Raw genomic sequence first — 25,045 nt, forward strand, 5'->3', positions numbered from 1 at the left:
TTTTTAGCGCTGTTTCTCACCCGTAATCGCAAGCATATCATGGATGAAAGAGTCACCATGATCGACATTGTCGTTTGCATGAATAACTTCTCCGAGCCAGTTGTTATATGCTAGGATTTACAGCAACGATTCGTAACTATGTATTTTTACTCGTGTATTTGTATACCGTACCCAAAAGCCTCTTGCTGAGCTGGTTCGGCTGTTCTTGCATTAGTTAACAAATTAAAACATACACGTGAGACCTAGACTTCCACAACAGCGATGGTATTTCGCAAATGAGTCACATTCCTGCTGTTAAAATACCTTGTTTTGATGAGGATGTCAGCGCGAGAGCTGCATGACAACATGGCTCTTATAGGTTCATTTCAGAGTCCCTCTTACAGCCACTGCAACTTCTCTGTTGTGGCACGCGGTGCTTGGAGGCAGCTTTTGCATCTGCTGCGCCAGTTGTCACGTGGTCATAGAGGGTGGTAGCGAGCTTAGAGCTGGACCAGCTGGGCGGAGCCTATGCGTCGTGATGTCGTTACAAGGGCCCTAAATATATCAACGGTGCCTACCGCTGTTTACAAACATGGAGTAGGTCTATAACTTCATTACAACAGACCTTCACAATGAAGAGGATTTTGGTCTGCTGTAAAGGGAGTGTGTAAAATCCAAATACAGATACAACAGGCTTTTATGTTAACACTGAATGGGCCAGTTATAACCGGACAAAATTACAAGTCACAAACATGGTCGAAGAACAGATTTATTCTTAAGTCTTTTGAAAAAAGCTTGTTAGCTTTGACTGCACTCACTGTGTGGCGCTTGGAAGCTTTAGACATTATGTGTGTCTCCACCATCACAAGCATAATTACTTAATCTGCCACTGTAGCCTGTCATTCAAAATAGTTAGGATTGAAAACTGGGCAAGCTGGTAATGATTCATAGCAGGTATAAGCAAAACAGCGCAAAATGAACTAGGACTAAGAAAGAGTGGACACAACACAGGCACTGGTGCTGTGTCCACTCTTTCTTATTCCTTGTTCATTTTGCACTGTCTGTGAAAGTTCCAAGTCCTTGAATGTATTCCAAGGCTTGAGAAGTTGTAACTTCCTCAGCTACAATCCCTCCGTCGTCTTCTTCCCTTCCTCTATATTTGGCACTCTGCGGATATCAACAACAATCTCTTCACCTGTAAGCTGCTCTGTGCTGACGAGGTCATCATCCATCAGAAAATTGCCTGCACCCGAAGGCCTCCTAAGCAGGTGACCAAATACCTGGATCTGGTTGGTCTCGCAGTGGCAAGGGGTCTGTGCAGTCACTGTCGCCGAGTGGAAAACCAGCTTTACTGAAGCAATATTTCTGTGGTTGTTGGCTTAATCTGCACCCACACAGTAGAAAGCACCTTTACCGCAAATCTGAGGTCAATAACAGAGTCTCGGTTTTGTTGCATGTCGAAAAGCAAACACTCAGTGTGGCGCGTGCAGTACATAGACTTCACAAAGTGCACGATGCCTTGATCAATAGGCTGTGCTTTTGATGTGCATGGTGGAAAATATGCGACCTCTGTAGCATGAAGCTGGGGAAGCTGCATGTGGCTCGAGCAATTGTCGAGGAAAAGCAACACATTCCACTTCTGTTTTTGCATTTTGCTGTTGAAGTCCAGCAACCATGTGTTGAAAATATCCATCATCCAGGCACTTTTGGAGTCCCAGCCCACGGGAATGTGCATATTGCACATGCCCAGCGTTCTTTTTGACTTGCCTATAACCCCGAGCCTTACTTCCTCACTCCCATCCATGTTGCAACACAAGAGAACACTTGCACACTCCTTCGACATCTCTCCATGGCATGCATCCTTGGGTACACAGATGGTCTTCCCTGGTTTCAACTTGTAAAACGTGCCACTTTCATTAGCACTGAAAACATCATATGGTGCATAGCCTTCGAGGTGCACAGCAAAAACATCAGCTTTCCAGTTGGCTACAACAGTGTCGTTGATGCTGGCCAAATCCCCAGAAAGGCACTTGAAGGCAATTTTGTGTCTCGATTTAAATCGATTGAGCCAACCTTCACTTCAGTGAAACCGTTTTTGGATAAAAACAATGGCAAGCTGCTCTGCGCGTTTATGTAGCAGCAGACCGTTCACGGGGATGTTTTATGAACGCTGGCGTCACATTCATTCTGCTCGCATCACGAAGCCCCACCAGCAGGGCCTCTTCAACATAAGGATATTGTAGCGAAGCCTTGGAACTTAGTAATGGGTTGCGCTCTCAAGCACCTTCTAGTGGGTCATCCTCTTTGGTTTCTCCTGAAAGGACGCCGCTTGTGCTGAGAGCCCATGCTTTGCCGTGACTGTCGCCATTACGTATTATCGCCGAGTACCGGCAAATAAACACCTTAACAATATAAAGCATCACGGAGCCAAAACCTCTTGGACTGCAAGTCACCCGAGACTTTCTTTGCCAAGATTGCCTCCTTGGCGTGGATGACATCGTTAACCCTCTGCTTTGATAAGCCGTAGGCTACAGCAACATCCACCTGCTTCTTTCCCTTCTCAACTTGCACGATTATATCGAGCTTGTCTTTTAGGGATATCTGCTTGCACTTTGTCGCCTGTGGTGGTTTGCAAGTCACAGCATTGGCCAATGCGTTCAGCTCCGTCACACCTCGATTACATCCGCAACGCACAGAGGCCAACAGGATACATAAAGACAAACCAAATGGCTAAACAGTGCCAGCCAAACAAAGCACACACCGTTGATGCCGTCCCGAACATAAGCACCACCAAACATTTTATTCCGAGAGGGGCTACTACCAAATGAATGCGTCTTTTTTTTTACTTTGGCAAAAGTTTTATATGCAAGTAGTGTGTAAACATCGCTTGTACATTATTTTTTTATTTGAGTCGGTGACCTACTGTTTCAAAATGCCATCAGTCAGCAAACAACTGATTAGGCAACTGATCATTGGTATCAGCATCCTTCGTTCAAAATATCTGTGAGCAACTGCTTATACGCTGTTGTGCATCTCAAGTCTCTCTCTTTTTTTTTGTTCATTTTGATAACGCTGCAATCATTGCAAATCAAACGTTATTACTAGGCACCGGATTTTAGGCAAATGCCTGTTTTGTTCCTTGCGCTCCTATCGCGGCATTTTGATAAATGAGCATGAATTAGAGGTTAAGAAGGGTTTTTATAGTGTTTTTATAAAGCCTATAAATGCCTATTTTTGGCGTTTGTGCCTAAATGCTTACAAATGCCTATAAATGCCTATTTTTGGTGTTTGTGCCTAAATGCTTACAAATGCCTATAAATGCCTATTTTCAAAATTGGCACTTATATTAACACTATTTAGCCTCAAGTTTCGCTCCCGGGAGCAGTTTGAGACTGTTATTCATGTTACCGCTGAGGGGGGTCCGCTCTATGTACGGCTGGTGCAGAAGCCTAGCTCCGGTCCCAGCCGCAAATAGTCGTACCGTGTCAACGTCCCCTTCCCGTAGCGCGCGTCATCGCAGCTACGACTGGTTCGGGCGAATAAGGCAACAGGCTAGCACAACAAACAACACTTTATTGCTACGTTAGCAATAACGCGTAAATGTCGCGTAGAGGGATAGTCCGCTCTCGTAGAAAAAACAAAGGGTATGGCTTACACCTTCGGTCGATGATCGGCTCGCGGGTCTAGGGCGGTGAGATGTTCCTTCGTAGGTCAGCAGGGCACGAGAGACCGTCTCCCTGCCTGGTCGGCAGTTTTCTTCACCTCCCGTGTCCCTCCCCACCGCGAGGGTTGATTCCCTCGCAGGGCGAGTTCCCTTTCCCGCGAGCCGGGATGCGAGGATTGGCGCGCGGAGTGACGGGGAAGAAGGGGTTGTCCGGTAGGAAAGGGCGACGGTGCTCCTCTCCTAGTGGTCCCATGGCTACCACCGTCAGTTCGCGATCGCGCCAGCCTGACTGTTCGCGCACTGACTGTTCGGAACTATGGGGTTCAATCTAGTCCTCGAGTTCAACCAACTCCCGGAAACAACGACTAGCAGCTGCAAAGTGGGACACGCCGGTGAGCATTCGCCACTGCAGAGACATGGCACGATCGGTTAGCGAATGCGAGACCGAGGAGAGCCGTCAGCGGAAAGGAGAGCGAAGAGCAAAAACAGAAAAATGTGATGCGCATGCGGCTTTTGTTTTTGTAATTTACTTTGTAAGGTGTTCACTGCTTGAAAATGTCCTACCAACTTTCCTAAGTTTCTATGCTTCACAGTGTTCACTGTGTAGCGCACTAGCACATGCTACAGGAATCCTACCAGAAAAAGACGACGACAATGAAGCAACCAGCACGAGACAATCGCGCGTGTTCTCAGCCACCTACACGTCGACATTGTTGGTCCACTTTCTCCATGTGGGAATCACCGCTACCTGTTAACCTGCACTGACAGATTCACAAGATGGCCTGAAGCGATGCCTCTTCCAAACATAACTGCGGAGTCGACAGCCCGAGCGCCTCTCGCTCTGTGGATTAGGTGCTACGGTGTCCCTTCCACCATTACGACTGACCGTGGTCGCCAGTTCGACTCAACCTTGTTCACCAATCTATTTCTGCTCCTGCGTGTCAACCACATCAAGACTACCTCGTACCGTCCCATCGCCAATGGAATCATCGAACGTTTTCATCACCAACTGAAGGCGTCACTCATGGCTTCCACTCTTCTTTCATCATGGATTGAACGCCTTCCTTTCGTTATGATTGGCATCCGAACGTTTCTTTGTAGCGACTCCTCCATAAGCACCGCCGAGCTGACATTTGGCACCACTCTTCGAGTTCTTGGTGAATTCTTCAGTGACCCGCCCACGGTATCTGCAGACGTTTCGGACTATGCATACCACCTACGCAACGGTATGCGTACCGTGTATGTCAGTCCTGACCTCCAACACTGCACGCACGTTTTTGTGTGACACAATGTCGTGCTACCTCCTTTGCAGCCCCCGTATGATGGCCCGTTTAAGGTCGTCAACCGCACACCTAAACACTTCCGTTTACTCATCAACGGCCGGGAAGATACTGTTTCCCTCGACCGTCTCAAGCCTTCCTCGCTTGAAGAGGGGCCCTGCAGTGCACTAGCGCGGGTTACAAGAATCCTACCAAAAAAGACGACAATGACGAAGCAACCGGCACGAGACGGTCGCGCGTGTTCTTGTAAATGGTTCCAGCCGAAATACATAATTTGTGGCCTCACAGCATCGAAATCTGTCTGCCTGTTTCCACAACTGCATTAGCGTAGCCAGGAATTTTTTTCGGAGGGGGGGGGCTTCAACCATACTTTATGTATGTACAAGCGTGTGCTTAGATGTGTGCATGTACATATACACATGCAAAACGGAAAAGTTTAGGGGAGTTGAAGGAGGTGTTCGTTGAAACCCCCGAAACTACGCCAGTGGTTCACTGCCAGGGGGGAAACTGGCTCTACGTGATTCGACCCGGCCAATAGGAGGAATCTCACCCTTCTGGTCTTTTAGCGATCTGGCTATCTGCTCCTGCTCTGCCCTTCTCGGTCATGCTGAGAAGACACCCATGAGTGTGCTGAATCGACAGTGAACACTTGTAGACCGTGTTCTGCAAACCGTGCGGGACAAAGCATGGCCATGTTCAACTGTTGGTGCCTTTGTGCCATCTTAAGCTATAACACTTTTGCTTTCCTGTCGTAGATAGAGGTCGAGCACATTTTAGTTTGATATTATTTGCATTTATGTGAAAATTTATGGTGCCTATATTTACGATTTTGGAAGCCTAACACGTTGTTTTGCCTGCCTATTTGTGGCGCCTAAAACGAGCTTTTTTAATGCCTAAAAATCCGGCCTCTAGTCATTACATATGAAAAGGGGTCAAAAGCCAGCCTACCAGCCGGCAGCCAAGTATGGTCACCCTGGAATGGCCGCTGCCTGTGTTGATTCCGCTGGCACACTGTTCCTGTTGTTTGAATTTGGAAGCTATTGAATTTGTGACGTCCGTGTAGAAAAGTCCACTGTAAAGGAGTAGTGACCACCTTGCTGGCTTCATATTTTAGTCAATTATATCCGAATGTCCGTTGTACCAGAACCCACTGTAAACAAAACTCAATCAATGGAACAGACAGAGAGATCAGCATAACACCACAAATTGGTATGCAGCAACCAAATATCTGTTGTAAGCAGATCCGTTGTAACGAAATCCTACTGTGCATGAGTTTTACGGGAGGATAAATGGGGGTCAATAAAGACCGCATTATAACCAGTCCTATGCTATATAAGCAATTACATTATAAGTGGTCTGAGCTGTAGATATTGTACTAGAAAAATAATCGCAGGTTTGAAATCAGAACACAAATATTGTGGAGTGTGAAAGCATGGTATCAAAATGATCCGCACACATGGAACACACGGACACAGCCATGCCATCGAGCAACAAACACGTGTACATTTATTAAACTGCTTTTACAATGGCGAGCTTGCCAGCCGAATCATATAAGTAACTGGTAGCATGACAAATAATTCAACAAAATGACAATACAACACGCAGGGAACATAACACACATAAAACAACATAAGACATACAATGTACCGCGAACGCGGCGTCGCCGACGTCCGACTCACCACGAGGACCCGCTGGTACGAGCCGTGGTATCGCACCTGCGGACCCTCCCACAGGGTGTCTACCAAGTTGACATTTCTAAATTCCCTGAGTTTTCCAGGTTTTTCCTGAGTGAAACAGAACGTTGCTTTATGTCAAGATGGGTAGACACCATGACGCTTGATGATGCCACTCTAATACGCACATTTAAAAATAAATGACTTAATCCCATTTGAATAGTACAGAGAACAGTTAAACCTCAATATAGCGAAGTTGGTAAAAGCGGCAATTTACTTGGTTAAATCGGTTAAATTTACTTGCTGATCGCCACTACCCCCCGGCCCCCTTGGATCCGCCACTGCTCTGGTTTCAACGGAAGTTTTGCAATTAGAGCACACTACCTACAAAGGTGTGAGTCACTCTTAAAGATACCACGGCCCACGCGACCACACCCGCTTGTAGAAAGTACGCACTTCCTGCCAGATTAACACAGCCCCTCCCCCCTCCCAACTCCATGTGCCCATCGCTCAAAGGAGGTGGTCGGCTCGTTTCATCGCTGCTTAAAGGGACACTAAAGGCAAATAACAATTTATGCCTGAGTGAAAGCTCAATGTATGACAATGTCAAAAACGGCAATATTATCAACAGCAGTGCCCTACTTACCGAGAAGTTAAGCTAAATGTATCACACGATGAGCACCACGAGCGAGAAATTTTGAAAATGGTCCCGATGACCTAGAGAGTCAGACTACAATTAATCACTCGTAATCAAACTAGCTGCAATAAAAAAAGAACCTTCCGTGCATCAAGAGACGTAATAAAATGCTGCTAGTTCGTTTCTGTTTGATGCATGGAAAAAAGAACCTCTTTGGCTTTGCCATGGCGAACGGCGCGCGTGGTTCAGAGGTTCCGTTTTCGCCGAACTGCGCTTCGCCCGGCGCCCCGCTTCGCTCACACGGTCGCGCCTCAGTGGTAGTTTCGGTATCACATACTGCCATTTGTGTTTTGCGCACTCGTGAAAGTCGCTCTGACAGAAAGTTCGACAAAATGCCACATGCATGTGATGTTGCCAGATGCCCGAATGGTGCACGCCGCCTGTGCACGCCGCCGTGCAGTAAAGGCGGGCAACGTTAGGCACGGCAACAGCGACATGATCTGAAGTGCGCTAACGCGATGCGGACCACTAAAACGTGATTTTATTTCAAAATAAGTGCTTCCTTGGCACAAATGTAGCACTACGAGGTTTCTGGACCGCTATTTCAACAATCAACGTCGACTTAATATTTGCCTTTAGTGTCCTTTTAAGCCCCGTTTGTCGGCAGCGTTCGCGCACTTTCACTCCCACATAGAGTATATGACGCGCAGGGTGACATAATTGCGATTTGGACTTGATAAGGAAGATCAAGGCGAAGGCAAAAAATTCGCCTGAAGTGTCGATATAATTGCCATTGCAAAAAAGAAAAGCAATATAGTTGCGGGCTAAGATCACATGAAAGCACGGCAACGGCCTGAATTACGGCACATCCGATTATGGTGGCCACGTTTCTGTTTTCCGACATCGTGCGCCGAATCTAGCAAGTGGGACCCGTGCCGGTGTCGCGAATTTTGGTCGCCGCTATGCATTGGCTCTGAAAAGTTTTGTGGTTCGGCTTTGTAGCAAAACATCCACATAATCTGCGGTGTGGCTGGTAATGGCGAGCAGCAGCCCCAAAAAAATATCGGTCGACTGCTTAAAAGTTGATTCAGCAGTGCCCTCACCGGGGGAAAAAAAAGAAAAAAAAAGCTTTCACTTGCTGTAAATGGGCCTGTAAGTTAAGCTCGCTCTCTCCTGGAAATTAATTCTATTCTTCACAGAGTCCTAAATAGCATCTTTAAAGCTCAGGATCAGAGCGAGTGAGCTCTCCGATAACCGCCAACAAGCGTCGTCTTTTTTCTCGCCAATCGGGATGGCTTGCGACATACGAGCCTTGTTGATGACATCCCGCTTCCTGAACGATCGCGATCGCGTGCAAGATAACTCAAGCTCGTTACATCTACTAGTACAACTAATCATGCTTGTTACTTGACATGCGGCGATAACAAAAACACCATATCGGGCGCTAACGCACAGCACGCGCGACAAAGAATACAGAACTACACCGCGTAGTCAGAGAACACCATCACAACATTGCGCGATACGATGTGCCGTGGTTCATGGTTCCCGCATGACATGCATTAGCCGGATTCTCCCCCACTCCACCGTTCCAAAGGCAAGGATCGCTTTCCCGCAGCCACAGCGGACGTTCAATTTGAAAAATGCGTTCACAATATCTCGAGCCAGTGTTACCGTGACCTTTGTTGCTTTTCAATAAAGTTACTGTGGATTTTCCCTGATGGGAGCACAATTTTCCTGAGTATTTTCAGACTATCCAAAATCCCTGAGAATTCCCGGTTTTCCTGCCGACCACACCAAACCCAAAAAGAGCCTCGCTGCTTTTCCCTGTGCATCCTCCTATTTTCACGGACAGAACAGCTCCACCTAGGGTGCCTCGATGCCAGCACCACCGTGGGAGCAGCGCCGTCCCTTGCACGGCAGCAAAGATGCCAACCTGCTGGATGCTAGGGAACCATGCGGCGAAAATGACTTTACAGGGGGTGATAGCATCCCCACAATATACATAAACGTAGCAAGCTTCATCGAAATCAATCCAGAATCCCCCAAAATTTTTTCAAGTACGTGTTAAACCAGGATGATAACAGTCATACAGTCACAGTGGGAATGTACAGGGTTGTCCACTTTTGAGGGTGAACACGGCTCCCCGGAGCGTGGCCACACTGAGCCGTATTCACCCCAAGAGTGGATGACTCTGTACATAAGAAGCTGCACTCACGCTGGTTGTTGCTGCTGCTGGAAGTAGTGACAGTAGCTGTGGTAGTGCCTGATGCTGTTGTGGGTGCTGGGGAAGCCACTGAAGTGGGCGTCCTTTGCTGTGTCCGCGACTTTGGCCGCCCCCCGCCTGGGTCGCTTGGTGTGGATGCCAGAGACTGGTTGGCTCCACTGCTATTGCTGCTCCCACCAGGCTGTTGTCTGCACAAGCAGTGGTGACATGAGCTCTTTGAAGAAATGCACTTTATTTTGTTACACCAAAATTATGACTATGTTCGAGGCGGGCATCATGTTCAACAAACTATAGCTCTAGAATTACTTTTTCTGCACAGAACGAGCTATTAAAAATGTCTGGACACCCCAAACTGTGATGAAGCATAAAAAAAAAAAGGAAATCCCCTAAACAAGAGGCTGCAGCTACAGTACTGCCTGCTATTGGAGAAGACCAGATGAAAACCCAACACCACGACAAGCCTGATTAATCGGCTTTTGACACCAGTTACTGCAGCAGCTATGAGAACCTCCAACTGGAGGACTGGCCTGAGCAGTTCTTCACAGCCCACAACCAGCAGAATGAAGCCGCGAGATGTATTCGAGGGCTATTTTTTTTGCAAGATCCAATCGGTCACCAAATAAAAACTAGAGTGAAAATTAAAATTATTTGGAACATTTAGGTACACATACCAGCTACTTCTCTATATAATTCTTTCGACTGAGAAATTTGACACTGTGCAGCACCACCTTTGCTATACCCTCCTCGTAGAAGGCCTGTGCCTGTGCTTTCAACCAACTGTTTCCAATGTTTCCTCTGCTTCCATGTTGGAGTACAAGTCCAAGGACCTGGTTTTTCACCTTGGTAGGGAGGATTTTTTCGAGCCAGCTGTTGACATTTCGGCAAGCCACTGACAGATCAACGCTGTAACACCCAAAGGGTAACTCCAAAACAACAATTGTCCTGCAGACGCTGTAAACCTGGGCTCAAGTGAAAGGGGAGAGGACAATAATGAGCATCCTTTGCCCATCTTGTTCAAGGTGATGGCCACACTTGGCCTAGCCCAGTCGTGCTGCACGAATGTGGACGGTTGCAGCCTCAGCTTCTCGAAATGCTTGGATATGAGAAGTTCATGCTGTCACAGCTAGAAAAGATGCCAAAGCTGAAGACTATGTTGTGCAAAGTAAGATACTGATTCTTCAATAAAAGCTTTTATAGATAGAACATGCCTTTATGCCATCTCACTTTTCAAGTTATGTATCGGATGATGCCCTACATTGAACTGATGGCCATATTTCAGCAAGTTTGGTATAATCAGGTTCAAATGTACAAATGCAGGGTTCGTACAGGCACCAAAGGCAAAAATTTAAAGGGGTCATGAAGCACCCCTTGGGCTTGTTGAAAAAACACATCCTGCGGAAAGCTGACACGGCTATGAACTGCTCAGCCAAATATTGCAGTCGTGCGCGCCGCGTAAAGGCTACAGGCGGAACGTGAAGTTGCTGTTTTCTCAGGAGCCCTCTTTTCAAACAGAGGCCGGTTCTCACTCTCGGCGGTGGGGTGATATCCGCCTGGTATTCATGTTATAAGACGCCAGGGTCGACGTCACCTGGCGTCTGCCAGGTGTCGTTGCGATCTGCATCGACGCGTCGCAAAAGACATAGCATCCTCATTGGCCGATAGCCGACGTAAATCGAGAGCGGCGTTCGGATCAGATGCGCTTCTTGCCACGGGGTGCCGCCACTTGCCGGCGCCGCACTCCTCAGTACACAGTAACCGCACTCGCGCAAGCGAATCACAGCGGGAGAGCGATCGCGTTTCATGACGCGCGCTGACGTAACTTCTTTCCCCCGTGCCATTCCTCCCTATCTAGCTTCCAGTTCACTCGTCGGCACGAGAAAAGAGAGAAAGCGCTGAGAGCGTGCGCCAAACCCCCATAACTCCGCTAATTCTTGACGGATTCGAGAAATTTTTGCGGCAATCGATTCGGGAGGCAGTAAACTCCGATACTGAGGTCATTAGATCATTACTTGGAAAAGTGGTTCATAACCCCTTTAAGCTTTTCTAAGGGCTTTCAAAGATTCAAAAAGTTTCTCAAAAACACATTCTTATGTTCTCTCTGGCACCATTTGTAATAAAACAAATTTTATATTAAAACATGTTTCGATAACTTTCAAAAGCTTACAATATCCTGGCTTTTGTAACTAAATCATGAGCATTGCATATGGCATTCAAACATGAATACTCCCTGTGACTGCACAAACAGGTTCACCACTGTTCAGCTTAAAGCTACATTTTGCTGCCTTCACGCTCCCACAGTGCTTCAAGCTAACCTGCAACACTTTAGTGCAGATTCCCCCATTGACAATCTGTCACACTTTCCTGCACAGTCTGCACTTCATGTATTGAGAACTCGTGTCTGACGCAACTTAGTCTTTGTACTCAAGGATGGCTTGGTGGGCTGGTTGGTACTGCACCATGGAAGGTTACAGCACATGTAGACGGGGACTAAGAAAGAACACACAGGACATAGTGCTGTACTCCTTGTGGCTCCCGTGCATGAGACATGCACAAGGCAACTATGCAGGGGTGCAACAGCCAAAATAGAATACGGAGCAATTTTTGGAACAGGAAAATGCTGCGTTTGGAGCAGACAAATTTAAGTTTGGAGCAGGTTACCGGGCAAAAAACTCCATTTTTGAACATCAAATCCCAAATTTGATGCAGTAGAACAAAAAAAGCTTACTATTGGAACAAACCATTCAATGTCAGTGCAGTCATACTTTAGCTTAAGTGGACAAGGTCCAGCAAAAGTGATCAATGCAGGGGTGCAACAGCTGGAATAGGACTTGGAGCAATTTTTGGAGCAGCAAAATGTTGCTTCTGGAGCACAAAAATCCAAATTTGGAGCAGGTTACGAAAAAAAAAACAATTTTTTAGCACGAAAACCCAAATTTGGAGCAGTATAACAAAGAAGGCTTACTTTTAGAAACGAAAAAAAAATACGTACAAACGATTCAACATGAGCTAACTTATGTACAATGCACATGAACATTGCTATTTCAAAAAAAGCATTGTGTTGAGCCACCCTACAGTGCGAACAATGACTTGTGTACGTTTTTGTCTTTTTTTTCTCAAGGCCGCATAAACGCCATACACAGCAGCTCCAAATGATTGCCAATATTTTTTTGACGTCAGCGATCATACTAACACTCGTAATTGCACGGCGTTCACACGAATGAGTAATTAAGGAACAAAATTTGCTGTGTTCCTGAGAGCTAGTGCTAATAATAGCCCCTTCTAAATCTCAGTACACTTTTCCGCAAGACACCAGTGTACTGCGGCAACAGTGCCTTAAAAAGTGTTCTGGACACAATAAAACAAGCACCAGGAAATTTTAGAACCAATGTCCTTTTTTATTGCGATGGCAATTATATGGACACTCTCGACGGGGTTTTGCCGTCATATCCCATATAAAGTCCAAGTTGATAACATCCCCCCGCGCATAGTATGTTCTACCGCGAGTAAAAGCGCGCGAGTGCGGGCGACGAACGCGGCTGAAGCAGAGATCAAACGAGCCAGCCCATCTCCGCCACTCGGAGGGCGCATGCGATAACACCGCTCCGCTCGGGAGGGCTGCTGTCGAAGCTGAGAGGAAACGACCGGCCCGTCTTGAACGAGCACGAAAAGACGCGGGGAGTGGGGGGGTGTCGCTCGAGCAGCAACTTTGAGCTTTGATTCTAAGGGCGCGGTCGCGATCGCTGGCACAGCGCTATCTCGGCAGCCATCAGCGGGCGGCTCGCATACCTTTATACGTACTGCGCTCTCAATGCGAAGACAATGTGCAGAAAGAGCATCTTTCCCTGGAGCGGCCGTATTTCTTACGCCAACGTTTTGTAGAGTTACGCGAGATCGCATGCAGAAGAGTTTGCTACCAGCCTCGTATAACATTACAATTTGTTGCTATCGCATTAAATGTTTCGTCCTTGCGCTGAAACTGACTTTTTTCTTTTCTTTCGTTGGGGGCTTAGGTTCTGCGCATCTGTATTGGATGATGATGCCCACACTGCAGATGACCAACCCGGCCTCCATTTCTCGCTCAAATTTGCGCAAGTGAGAAAATTTTGAAGCTGGTCGGGCATTTTGGCGCAGCGTGGCGCAATTTCAACAAATTTCATGGTTTTGGCTCAGCCTGGTGCAAAAATAAGGAATTGTATCAAATCGGCACAATTGGCGCAGCTGTTGCATCCCTGTCAATGAATTCTGCGGAAACCTGCCAGGCATGGTGAATTTGTATCAACCTACAATCCTCACTGACCCTAATGCCTAGAGGATCTTGTTGGGTCAATGCAGTGATGGCAAGCTGCTTTCGCTACTACAAGCGACATGCACTCCGTGTAACTGTGGTGCAGCGCATTGACTTGGCAGTCCCGAGCAAGGAGGCAGCAGTGGAAGGCACATTCATCATCCATTAACCTTTTCACTGTCAATCCCCGGTACACTCGTTTTGTCTCTCTATCGCTCCCTGCCGCTTGCGAGACAACTCTTGTATGGAGAGAACATATAACTCGTAGTGACATCCTGTTACTTCCTGTTACATTCCACGATAACTTATCAATAAAATATATCTCACTAATCTTTTTTATGTACACCGCATACACGTTTTTTTTTTTCGGTCTGAGTTGAAATTTGAAAGTTCACAATTTAATGCGTATATGTATATGTTCTTGAAGTGTTCGTATGATATGTTTGTTTTTCATGAAGTATCATGAAGTGTTTTCATGTATGATGTCTACCTGTATTGCTTTATTTGCAGTGATAATGATGCATATGCATTTTTGATTTCTCTGGTTGCTCCATTGTTTGTACTCGCTTCGAAAACGTGTACATGCATGCCGAATGCGCATAGGAGTAAGAGCCTCTGTCAGGCAATATGGCCTTTAGCTCTTACTCCTCTTTCTGTATCAGAAAGAAAGAACTAAACTTCAAACAAAGGGAGCACATGCTTGCATATCAGTGTCGGCTCGCGTCTCTTTGCCAGCATCTCACCAGCGCAGCCATGGCGAGTCAGCGTGCCACTTGTGCACGCTATTTGACAGAAGAATAAGCGCTTCACTAATTCTGACTTCCAATATTATGGATAATTAGTGTCTGAGCAATTATTGGGTAATTATTTATTATTTTTATTTATTCAAAATTAGTTCTTTGGTTAATTAATTCATTGCTTTTAAGGCGTGTTACCTTTACTTTGATGACATAATCCTTCATAAAGATGTTGCTGTGTTGCTAGCAAAAAATTTCCGCATATCGTGCAGAAAAAAACAACCTGGCATGGGGTGTGCAACAGTGCCAAAAATATCTGGCAGTGAAAGGGTTAAGAATGTGCAGTAAGCGTACAGCGTCGCCAACAGCACCACTACACATGTACTACAGAGCAGATAGCTGAAGATGCTTATCATGATAGGGTTGTCGGCAATAAGTCACAGTGGTACACTCATTGGCGACTGCCGTATCATGCCTTCGTGCTTACCCATCATGCTTACCACTAAAGTGGTCACCACACTTAGACCAAAGTCAAGATCATTAGTTGAACAGTCTGCATTTCATGAAAAGGCGCAAAGCCTTTTGCACCACATGTGTGGTCGGCCTCACGGTCCGCATTAACATTTCCAGCGCCTGTCAGGTGCATATGGGCCAACCTGGTGACCTTATCGAAATTTGGGAGATTTGTAAAGCAGGGAAAGAGGGGGGATGCGAAAAAAGGAAAACTGGTATAAATATTTTCGTTAATGTGGTATCAATTATATCGCCCCCTGGTGTTTTAAGAGCAAGCAGACCGTGGCCCACAAGAACAACAAAGACCTCGACAATGTTCTTTCGTGTCTTGGACAGTAATGTCTGCTTGTTCCTTTGCTCTTGCCCTAGTGCATGAAAAACTGGTGGAGAGGGGGGGGGGGGTAAGCTATGCATCAAACCCCTCCGCAACCAGTGGTTATGCCTCGCACCTCGCTAGCAGAAAAATCCCTGAGCTTGAACTTCTCCAAGAGAAAATGATGCTTCCAACCAGTCATGGGCACGTTACCAGTAAAAGGTAACAGTGTTACAGTTACCAAAGCCAAAAAAGTAACTCTGTTACAGTTACAGAGTTTCCGAAAATAACTTGTTACAGTTACAGTTACTGTGCAAAAGTAACGTCGTTACTTTTCCGTTACTGTATAAAATAATAGATCACAAATCAAATTATAGAATTTATTTAATAAGGGTTGCACGTCGCAAAACCCTAGACGAAGGAAACATAAAAGGGGGCCCAACACCAGCAATCACTTTGAACGCCTCTTACTTGAAGTGGAAAACGTGGTTGATGTACTGGAACGACGGCAGTATATCCTAAGACGTTTATTAACTACACCCAGAAGCGCACGCGAAGAGCAGCGGGGAGTGCATCACGAGTGGTTACGATGTCCATTGTGTCTGCTCCATATGTTTAAGGTGTGTCAGACTGTTCGGAGAGCTTCCGGTCCGCTGGACATACAAACCGTTTTTAAGTCCCGTTATTATACCTTGGAACATGACAACGTGTGTTCACGAAATCCTAAGACTGCACACCTGCGGATGATCATGGCGGTATCTAAAAGTGCGATGCGGGGATCGGCGAAACGGGCAGGAAATGATCAACGAGGCCTAAAGAACTCAAGCGGAATGTCGCTAAAGCAACCCATGCAACACGTTCTAAGACCGAGCTTGTTGAGCACTGCTGGATGACAGGTCATAGCTTTGACCTAAACAATGCGACGACGCCGATTTGTGAACGAAGGTGGGGGAAAAGCAACTCCTGGAATCGTGGTTCATCCGCCGCGGCTTGCAAAAACAGCCACGGCCCCCCACTGGACATTTACAAGGACATGTGTGACTAGTGGACTGGTTGACCTCGGCTCATTTTTTTTTTTCTTTTTTAGGATGCCACCTGCATTGGGGGTGAAACGTCTGTCATTTTGTTAATAATTGTTGCATTAAGTCGGAGTAAACATTTTACAACCAGTTACAAAGAAGTTTTAAAATATCGCTTCGCTAGTTCACGGAATTTCTGGCCTTAGCCGTTTCGCATTCTGCTGTTTTCTAGCCACATGTCAAACACGATTAGCTCCGAACCTCAGACGAGGGAGACTATAAACATGGCATCCTAATGCTCCTCCACCTGTACACCAAGAACATAGCTGGATGCTAAAGTGACGAAAAGGATATATATGCTGAAAAAAAAAAACGGACGCGAACTTAGCAGGCTGTTCAGTTGAATTACGATTGATTTACATGTTGCGTTAATGACAGACCTCCAACCTCGGTCTTCTGCAGGGAAGATAATACGCTTAGTCACCTCCTCTCCTAAACTGCGAGGGGAGCCCTATTCTGGAAAGTTGAGGGGTGGAGAGGATATATGGTAAAGAAGAAAGTTCGAAAAAGTGTTGCTGTTGGATAATTTTTCATAAAGACAGAAGTAACTGTAACGGTATTTTACGTTACAGTTACTGCGAAAAAAGTAACAGTGTTACAGTTACAAGTTCCTCTAACTTAAAAGTAACTAGTTACAGCTACAAGTTACTGAAAAAAGTGACTAGTTACCGGTAACGCGTTACTAGTAACTAGTTACTGCCCAAGACTGGTTCCAACCATCCCAAGCAGCAGCATCCCAACCGGTATGGAACGCACAACGCGAATGCAATACATGTTGCTCAATCCACGAACACGGAACCCCTTTCACGTCACTGTCCATGAGAATGTTCAGGATTGGCTGGTCCACTATGAATGAGTTGGATGACACAGACAAACTCGGACATTTCTATTTCAGTTTTAATGATGGCGGGCATGTTTGGTACGACAACCGTGCAGCTGTGTTAATTAGCATCAAGGGAGGACTTCAAATGCCAGCTTCTCGAGATGTCCTGATCACCAAGTGTTCTTCAGCCACTGTAGAAGCGCACCTTCCACTTCGGGGTATTTCGAATCGCAATTCCTCTTTCTCTTTGTAGAGAAGCTCTTTTCAAAGCAATACAGCGCAGCTTCCTTGTTTTTCAATGCAGCTGACAAAGTAGACGGCGGTACGCCCAATTCCTTCACGATGTCAGTTTTCTGCCGGCTGCCTTTTCCACCTCTTTTATCAGCAGAACTTTTAACTCTAATGTCAGTCAATTTCGCACAAAGCCTGGCGGAGCCATTTATCACTGTAGACTACAAAAACACATGCGAGGCACACCTTACGAAGCACTCTGAATAACACAAACACATGGCCTCTAGCACGGATCCAAAGGCACACGCCGTCGGCGCCAAAGTGACTGAATGCGGTGGGCGACACAGAAGCTTCAAAATGTCATCAAGGCATCTCGCTTTCCGCATGCGCGCTAGTGACGGCGACGGTTGCAATGGTGGGCTTGGCTTTGGCTCCATGTGTTGCAGAAGAAAGCTGATGGGAGTCGTGCAAGAAGCAGGAACCGCGGAAGGGCACCTGTTGGTGGAAGGTTGTGCTCAGGAGGGCAGCTTTGGAGGAGCAGCAACGTCGAAACTGGCAGCAAGGAGGCAAGGAGTTGACAAGAAGGCGAGCAAGAGCAGTGACTGGCATCCGAAAGCCCCGCAAATGCAGCGGCTCGAGTCTGAGGTTGTGTTCGTTGTGCTAAAAAAAAATTTACCCATTGTGGGTACACAGGACACTCGTGAAAACTGACCGGTTTTGCAGAAAGGGGCTTTATATGATCACTGGGCAATTTTTCCCCGAGGCATGCAGCCATGAAGTTTGCAAAACCAGAGTTCTTCGGCACCCCATTGTCGGCGAAACTGCTAACTCTACAGATTAAGCGTCGGTATTCGCACACCATTGCATCCACTCCATTTACAAATGTCTAGGAACACAATTCAATGACCCTAGCACGCATTTGGACCGTTTGTCTGAAGTCGGATGGCACGTTTCAATGCCAGAAGCGCTCTTCAGAGCGCTTCTGGCATTGAGCGCACCCCATGGAATGCTACAGCGGAAGTCAGCCTGCGGTCTTTTGGCCACTTTTCGGCATGCAAAAAGACCGTGGTTTTCTGGTGTCGCAAAGCGCCACAAAAACTTTTATTTTCATGAATATCCAACCATGGGGACACCAGCAATCGATTACGACCGAGATTAGCGGTTCGGGCGCGCTGCAACATAGAATTTGAGAGCTCCCGTTCGCTCCACAGTAAACAGCTGGGAGCACTCGGCACTCGCTTGGTACCCATTAATCGGCAGTCATCGGTCGTGGGTTTGGGACTTTTGTGGCCTGTTCTGTGCCTGTATGAGACTAGTTCATCCGGGGCATTAATTTGGCCCTGCATGCACAAAGGGTCTCCGCCGCTCGATGACGCCTCCACTCGCCACTTTGCTCTAAGCTGGTCAAGCTCTTCGTCCCCTTCGAGTAATGTGGCTTATATGCATGCGTTTAGGCTGGGACCGGAATAAATTACGAATAAAGCGATATTTCGAGCAAAGCGATTTCTGTACAATGAGGGATTACTGCACTTGGAAGGTTTTGAGAACCTTGTCGATTTCTTCCGAGAACTCGCATGCTTTGTAATCCGCGAAGAACTGCAGAAGCTGTCGGTACCCTCATCACCTACGATCAGCTCTATGTCCAAGGTTGTCAGAGACAAAGTTCAGCAGGCACTAAGAAAACCGCCTTTGAAGACAGAACCTCAACCTTGTGGGAATCGAGCGCGCCCTCCCCTTTGGCACCTCGTTCCCCAGCTGGCGTGTGTGCTGGCCCTGCGCGGCGCTAGCACCAGGAACCACCGTTAATCGGCGACATGGCCACCTTGGCTACGCCGCAGGGCCTTTTTGCCTGGTGCGAGCCATGCGTCGGTCTTCCCCGCACAGCACCACGTGTGCGGAAAATGCTCACGGCACACCGCGCTAGCCTATGTCACTGCGCTTCGCCGGTCCTCAATGGCTGCCAGTGACAAACTCCTCTCCCATGAGCTCGCTTCTGTCTGGCGCTGGCTTGCCGCGAAAGATGCTCTCAGGTCTGCACGAGAGGTTGACACACTGCCAAAGCAGTGTGTCAGGCGGTTTCTTGTCCGTGCGCTCGACTGCTGCCCTTTGTGTGATACGTAGTTGCGCTGCTGGCAAGCGTACTCGACCGGTCCTGCGGAGTTTCGCTATATGGCCTGCAAGCCCGTGATTGTCGCACTGTGCTGCACCTTGGATTTATTAACCCGTATTTGTTGACAACCTGCCTCGAGTGCCTTTTCTGCGCCTTGACGGAGAATCGACGAACCCGGTCGTAGCGTCTTTGTTCGCTGCGGTAGTGGAGAATGTCGTGTCCCTTCCCGGTCCCTATCTCCACAAGCTCTAAGTGACTTCCCTCGCATGTCGTATGCTCAAGCTCTGCTGCAACCAGCCCCACCTTCAACTGCACTTTGCGCCCTGGCCGGGGCCATGATGCGGAGTTGAAGCGGCCCCACATTACAACAACCACTGACCAGCTCTGCGAAAATCAGATTTGTGGTGTGCATCCAATCAACGTCCCATTTGCTTTCACTGTGGCGAAGCTGGGCATGTCTACCGACAATGCACCTATTGAGAGCTCGGACAACGCGGATTTTTGGCCCTCTCTCCACCCCCTAGGTTTGGCCAGCATCCTCTAGAAATTGAAGACTGCGTCATCCAGCAGCTTGGACCCTCGATATCTCGACGCCATTGACACTCCGCATCACTTTGGCGGTTTTCGCCTACGCATCGTACATATTCGAGCGTGGTGCAGGGCCGGTCACCCAGACTGCGCCAGAAAATCGAGCCACAGCAACCTTCGGGGGCAAGGCTGCTCAGGCTGGACATGAGCTCAAGACCCCCTGTCAATGCGGACTGACGATACATCGACGACAGCACCAACCAATTCTGGAAGAGTTTCGTGGCATTCCTGCACTGCTAGACAGTCGCTAAGTATGTGCTTTAGTGGACGCTGCTGCGGACTATTCGATAATCAGCAAAAAACTGGCTGCCCTTCTGAAGAAAGTAACGACACCTTGGAACTAAACGCCAATTCGTACAGCCGGCGGGCATATCGTAACACCACTCGCTATGTGCACGGCACAAATACAAATTCGCGGTTGAACGTATGTTGCCAGTTTGAGCATTCTCCGTCCGTGTTCTCTAGACATGGTCACTGCTATGAACTTTCTCAGAGAGCATGGTGCTACCATCGACATTCGACAACGCCTCGTCATGTTCTCAACAAAGAGCACCCCAACTGCAAAGAAATACTGCAGCCAACCATGTGCTTCTCTTCTAGTCATCGGCAACACCGTCACGTTACCATCGCATGAAAGTGTCATGGTTCAAGTGGTGTGGGATGGAGTAATACATGGTGACGCAGTCGCGGAAAGCAATCGCTCCCTCCTGCTGTCCCAAGGTGTCTGCGTAGCAGGAAGTCTTATTGACCTCCATGATGGTCACTACAAGTTTGTTGCCACGAACTTCTGATACGAGTACTGGCACCATTTGCCTGGTACTGTCATCGCGTATGCCGACCGAGTAGCCGATGTCACCAAGTGTTTTCCTTCTGAGGCAATCGGCACTGCTGAAGCACCTCTCCGCAGCGTCGACATCAGTCCAACGCTTCCTGGACGGAACAAACATCATCTGAGCGAGCTATAACCAGAGTTCCACACTTGCTTTGCACGTTCATCGAATATACGCCAAACACTGATTACAAAGCACCGTATCTCTTATGATGACACGCACCCTATACGGCAGCTGCCCTATCGTGTTTCCCCAACTGAACAACATGCGATTCAAACACAGGTGAAGGAAATGCTTCAAGGCAGCGTAATACAGCCTTTAAGCAGCCTTCCATACAGCCTTCCCCCCTTCCCCCCTCCAAATATTGTCGGATTTTCTTTCACGGTAAGGGTGGGGCACTTGCTCAGGATTTTACGGTAATTTTTTAGAAGTGATCGATCATACTAGTACTCGTAATTATACGGTGCATGCACGCATGAGTAATTAGGGACAAAATGTGCTGTGTCCCATGACAGCTAACACTAATAGCCCCTTATAAATCTTAGTACGCTTTTTCACAAGGTACCAGTGTACTGTGGCAAAAGTGGCTTAAAAAGCATTCTGCATGCGATAACAAGGCCAGGAAATTTTAGAACCACTGCCCCTTTTTTTTTTCGTTCGTGGTGGTGTTAAAGTTGTTTATCAGGATATTTATGGCCATATTCGCACAAGCGGGAGGTTCGCTCAAAATTCTGGAGTCCCCTGGGCAAATCGTAAGTGTTCGCAGGCAGGCAAATGACCTATCCTTCCATCGAATGCACAAGCAGCTCATTAACATTTTTACACGGAGCATCCTCTTTGATTGTCCATGTAAGGCAAAATTGCAACCAGCAGAAAAGAAAGTTTTCGTGCGCCCAACACAAAGCATGCCTATGCTTTTTCTGCACGTCTGAAATGTACTGCATTGCACGAAGTGCAGGTCGCCAAAGCGGCCTTCATTTCTTGATAAAATTAGCGTAACAGAAAATTTTAAGGCTGGCCGAGTATTTTGGCACAGTATGGCTCAATTTCAATAAATTTCCAGTATTTGGCTCAGCTTGGTGCAAACATAAGGAATTGTATCAAATTGGCGCAACTGGCGCAGCTGTTGCACTCCTGAGAGTGGCTATTGGTATATGGAAGTCAATGAGCAGTAGCGCAAAAAAACTGCTTTTGTAACTCTGGATGGCCGCTATGAATAGAGAGCCCCCTTTTGGCCTCTGTTCCACTCCGACCACATTCCAGCAAATGATGGATACCGTCCAGCTGCCTTGATGATGTCGATGTTGCGTTTTCGGAAACATTTGACGAGCACCTTCGTCGCCTTCAGAATGCACTTGAAGCCATTCGATTGGCTGATCTCCCACTCAAACCTGAGAAATGTCAATTTGGCTATGAAAAACTAACATTCCTCGGTCACGTTGTGAGCACGCTGGAGTTTGGCCCGATCCCGAGAAGACTGCTGCCGTGGCCACTTTTCCAGCTCCAACTGATAAGAAAAGTCTTTGGCGATTTCTCAGTCTGTATGCATATTATCGGTGCTTGATAGAAAAATTTCTGCAAAATTGCGGAGCCGCTATTCTGCCTTACGTGACGACACATCACTTCTCTGGGCTGACAAACAAGAGACTGCCTTTGCGGAACTATAACATCGGTTGTCTTCTCCTCTCGTGCTCAGCCATTTCGATGAAGACGCTGACACAGAGGTACGCAGTGACAACAGCAATACACTCTCGGAGCTATCTTGGTGCAAAGGCAACACGGCATCGAATGTGTAATAGCCTTCACGAGCCACACACAGACACGTGCTGAATCCAACTATTCCACATCAGTGAAGGAGTGCCTTGCGGTCATTTGGGCTAGTACAAAGTTTAAGCCATATCTATATGAGATAATATTAATGAGATCTCGAAGGCTATGTTTGTTGGCTACACGTAACGGTTGCCTTTTGGCTTTAGCCAGTCACGTATCCATTGAACGGCTACCACGGCCAAACAGCAGGCCAAGCCAAGCCATGCTTGGAATTGGCTCTGTGCGGCGTTTGAGGCGAATGACAGCGCGTACGAGTACGATGCGGATCCAAGAGAGTACGACAACAGATTACAGAAGCGCTGCAACATCAACTAGACCAACATCGTTTCCTTTTGGCGTGTGAGGGTTTGCATTCTCATGTTTCTGTGGCTAGGCCTGATCTGCATCCCGAGCTTTGTGTCCTGCTCGTGCGAGGCCTGATCTGCAGAAATTGCTCCGACGCTGCCCGTTCCATGTGCGCCGTCGGAACTAAAGAAACGCGGCAACTACAAGGCCCTGACGATGGCGAAAAAAAGCGGTGATTATTCACAAGGTGGAAGTTGCTTGGGAGTTTTCGCCGAGTTGGGCGATGAGATCATCCGTCAGCTACTCGAACCAGCACATGTGGACAGTGACTGCCGTGATGACGCAGCTCCCACACCACAGCCATCAAATGCGGATTTAGCGTAGGCTGTTGCAGTGCTATTGTTGACCCGCAGGGGTGGCCAAACATTGGCTGAAATACAGGCCGACTTGGTCGCGCATAAGCGTACATGTGTACAGACGCGCACTAACAAGTTTTTTCCGGCCGCTGGGCCAATAAAAGTGCTTTTTTCTGGTGAATCCTTTTTTTCGGACTCCCGATTATTCGCACTTTTCAGCGGTTCCCGCCGAGTCCGAATAAACGGTCGGCGACTGTATACGATGCTAATGAAACGTGTATTCTGGAATATACGATGCATGACCTGTCATTTATGTTAATCACGCACTCGTGTCATGTCATACGAATTTTGGTGTATATCCAGTAAAGAAAACAGACGAAAGCGCACTATAAGCGTGGCATGTAAATCATGTCGTACATGACGTGTGTCATGGTTTTCATGTTGCCACCTCTCATTACGTTTGTCATACAGCCGCGTCGCGCAGTACGAGTTTTAGTGTATATCAAGTGAGCGAAACAGCAGTGATTGGACAATGAGCGTGACATGTAAATCATGCCGTAAATTATACGCATATCATGATTTTCAAGTTACCAGCTGTCATTTATGTTTGCCATACAATCACATCGCGCAATACCAATTTTGGTGTATATCAAGCGAGCTGGCCGCGGATCCCATGATCGAATGTTCATATTTTCAAAAACGATACATTGGCGAAACAGGACAACCTGTTAATGTTAGATTAAACGGGCATCGCGCGGACACAGCGAAGAAGTTGCCCAAAGCAGTGGCGCAGCATTTTAATGTAGCAGGTCACAACTTTGAAGATCTCAAACTTTACATACTTCAGTCAAACTTCCGGTCCCCAAGAGACAGAAAATATACAGTCATACCTTATTCACAAGTTCAATACACTCCAGCCAGCAGGCATTAACGTTTCTAAGGGGGCTCTTGAATCTATTCGGTATGGTACATACACAACGAAAACGAATGAGAGTTAATCCCTTCTTCTAGGCATTTCGAAAATGCCACGTGCTTCCATTGACAATCATTCAGCGAAACATACACCCTCCCTTCTCTCCCCCCCCCCCCCCCCCCCCCCGCTTTTTTTTTTTCGCGTTCCTTATGACTCACACAGTCGTCGCGGTGGCCTCTCCCCCCTCCCCACCCCTTCTTCCTTCTTTTGGAGAGGACACGAAGCATATACACACGATAGCTAAGGAAATCAGTTCCAGCCTTGAAGAAGACAAGTCCACTTGTCGAAACGTTGGCTCGAGCACCCACCCCCTGTTTACGGATTTTTTCATCGCATGTAAATCATATCGTACATGACTTGCATGTCATGATTTTCCCGTTATCACCACTGATTCACGTTCATCACACAGTATTGTCACGCAATACAGTCGAGCCCGACTATATCGAACCCGTTTGTATCAAATTATCCCGTATATCGAACAATTTCTAAACACGGTAAATTTACATTGAGAATATATAGCAAAAGTTACTGTTACATCGAACGAAAATAGCAACGACAACCGATATATCAAACTCCATGTGCCTCAAAAGTGCCCCAGCAAGTTGGCTTTCCCTCGCGGTGGCGGGGAAAACTGC

At 47.3% G+C, this 25,045-nt stretch overlaps 1 protein-coding gene across 1 annotated transcript in view; it reads right to left on the reverse strand.

Moving 5' to 3' along the window:
• The window catches only part of LOC119379474 (WW domain-containing adapter protein with coiled-coil homolog), a 467,389-nt gene that overhangs the window by 232,755 nt on the left and 209,589 nt on the right, over nucleotides 1-25,045 (reverse strand). Inside the window, exon 7 of the mRNA XM_037648773.2 lies at nucleotides 9,449-9,645. Coding sequence (XP_037504701.1) covers nucleotides 9,449-9,645 — 197 coding nt within the window. The remainder of the gene's footprint in view (nucleotides 1-9,448; nucleotides 9,646-25,045) is intronic.

This window comes from Rhipicephalus sanguineus, chromosome 1 (assembly GCF_013339695.2).
Source record: "Rhipicephalus sanguineus isolate Rsan-2018 chromosome 1, BIME_Rsan_1.4, whole genome shotgun sequence".
Taxonomy (NCBI): Eukaryota; Metazoa; Arthropoda; class Arachnida; order Ixodida; family Ixodidae; genus Rhipicephalus; species Rhipicephalus sanguineus.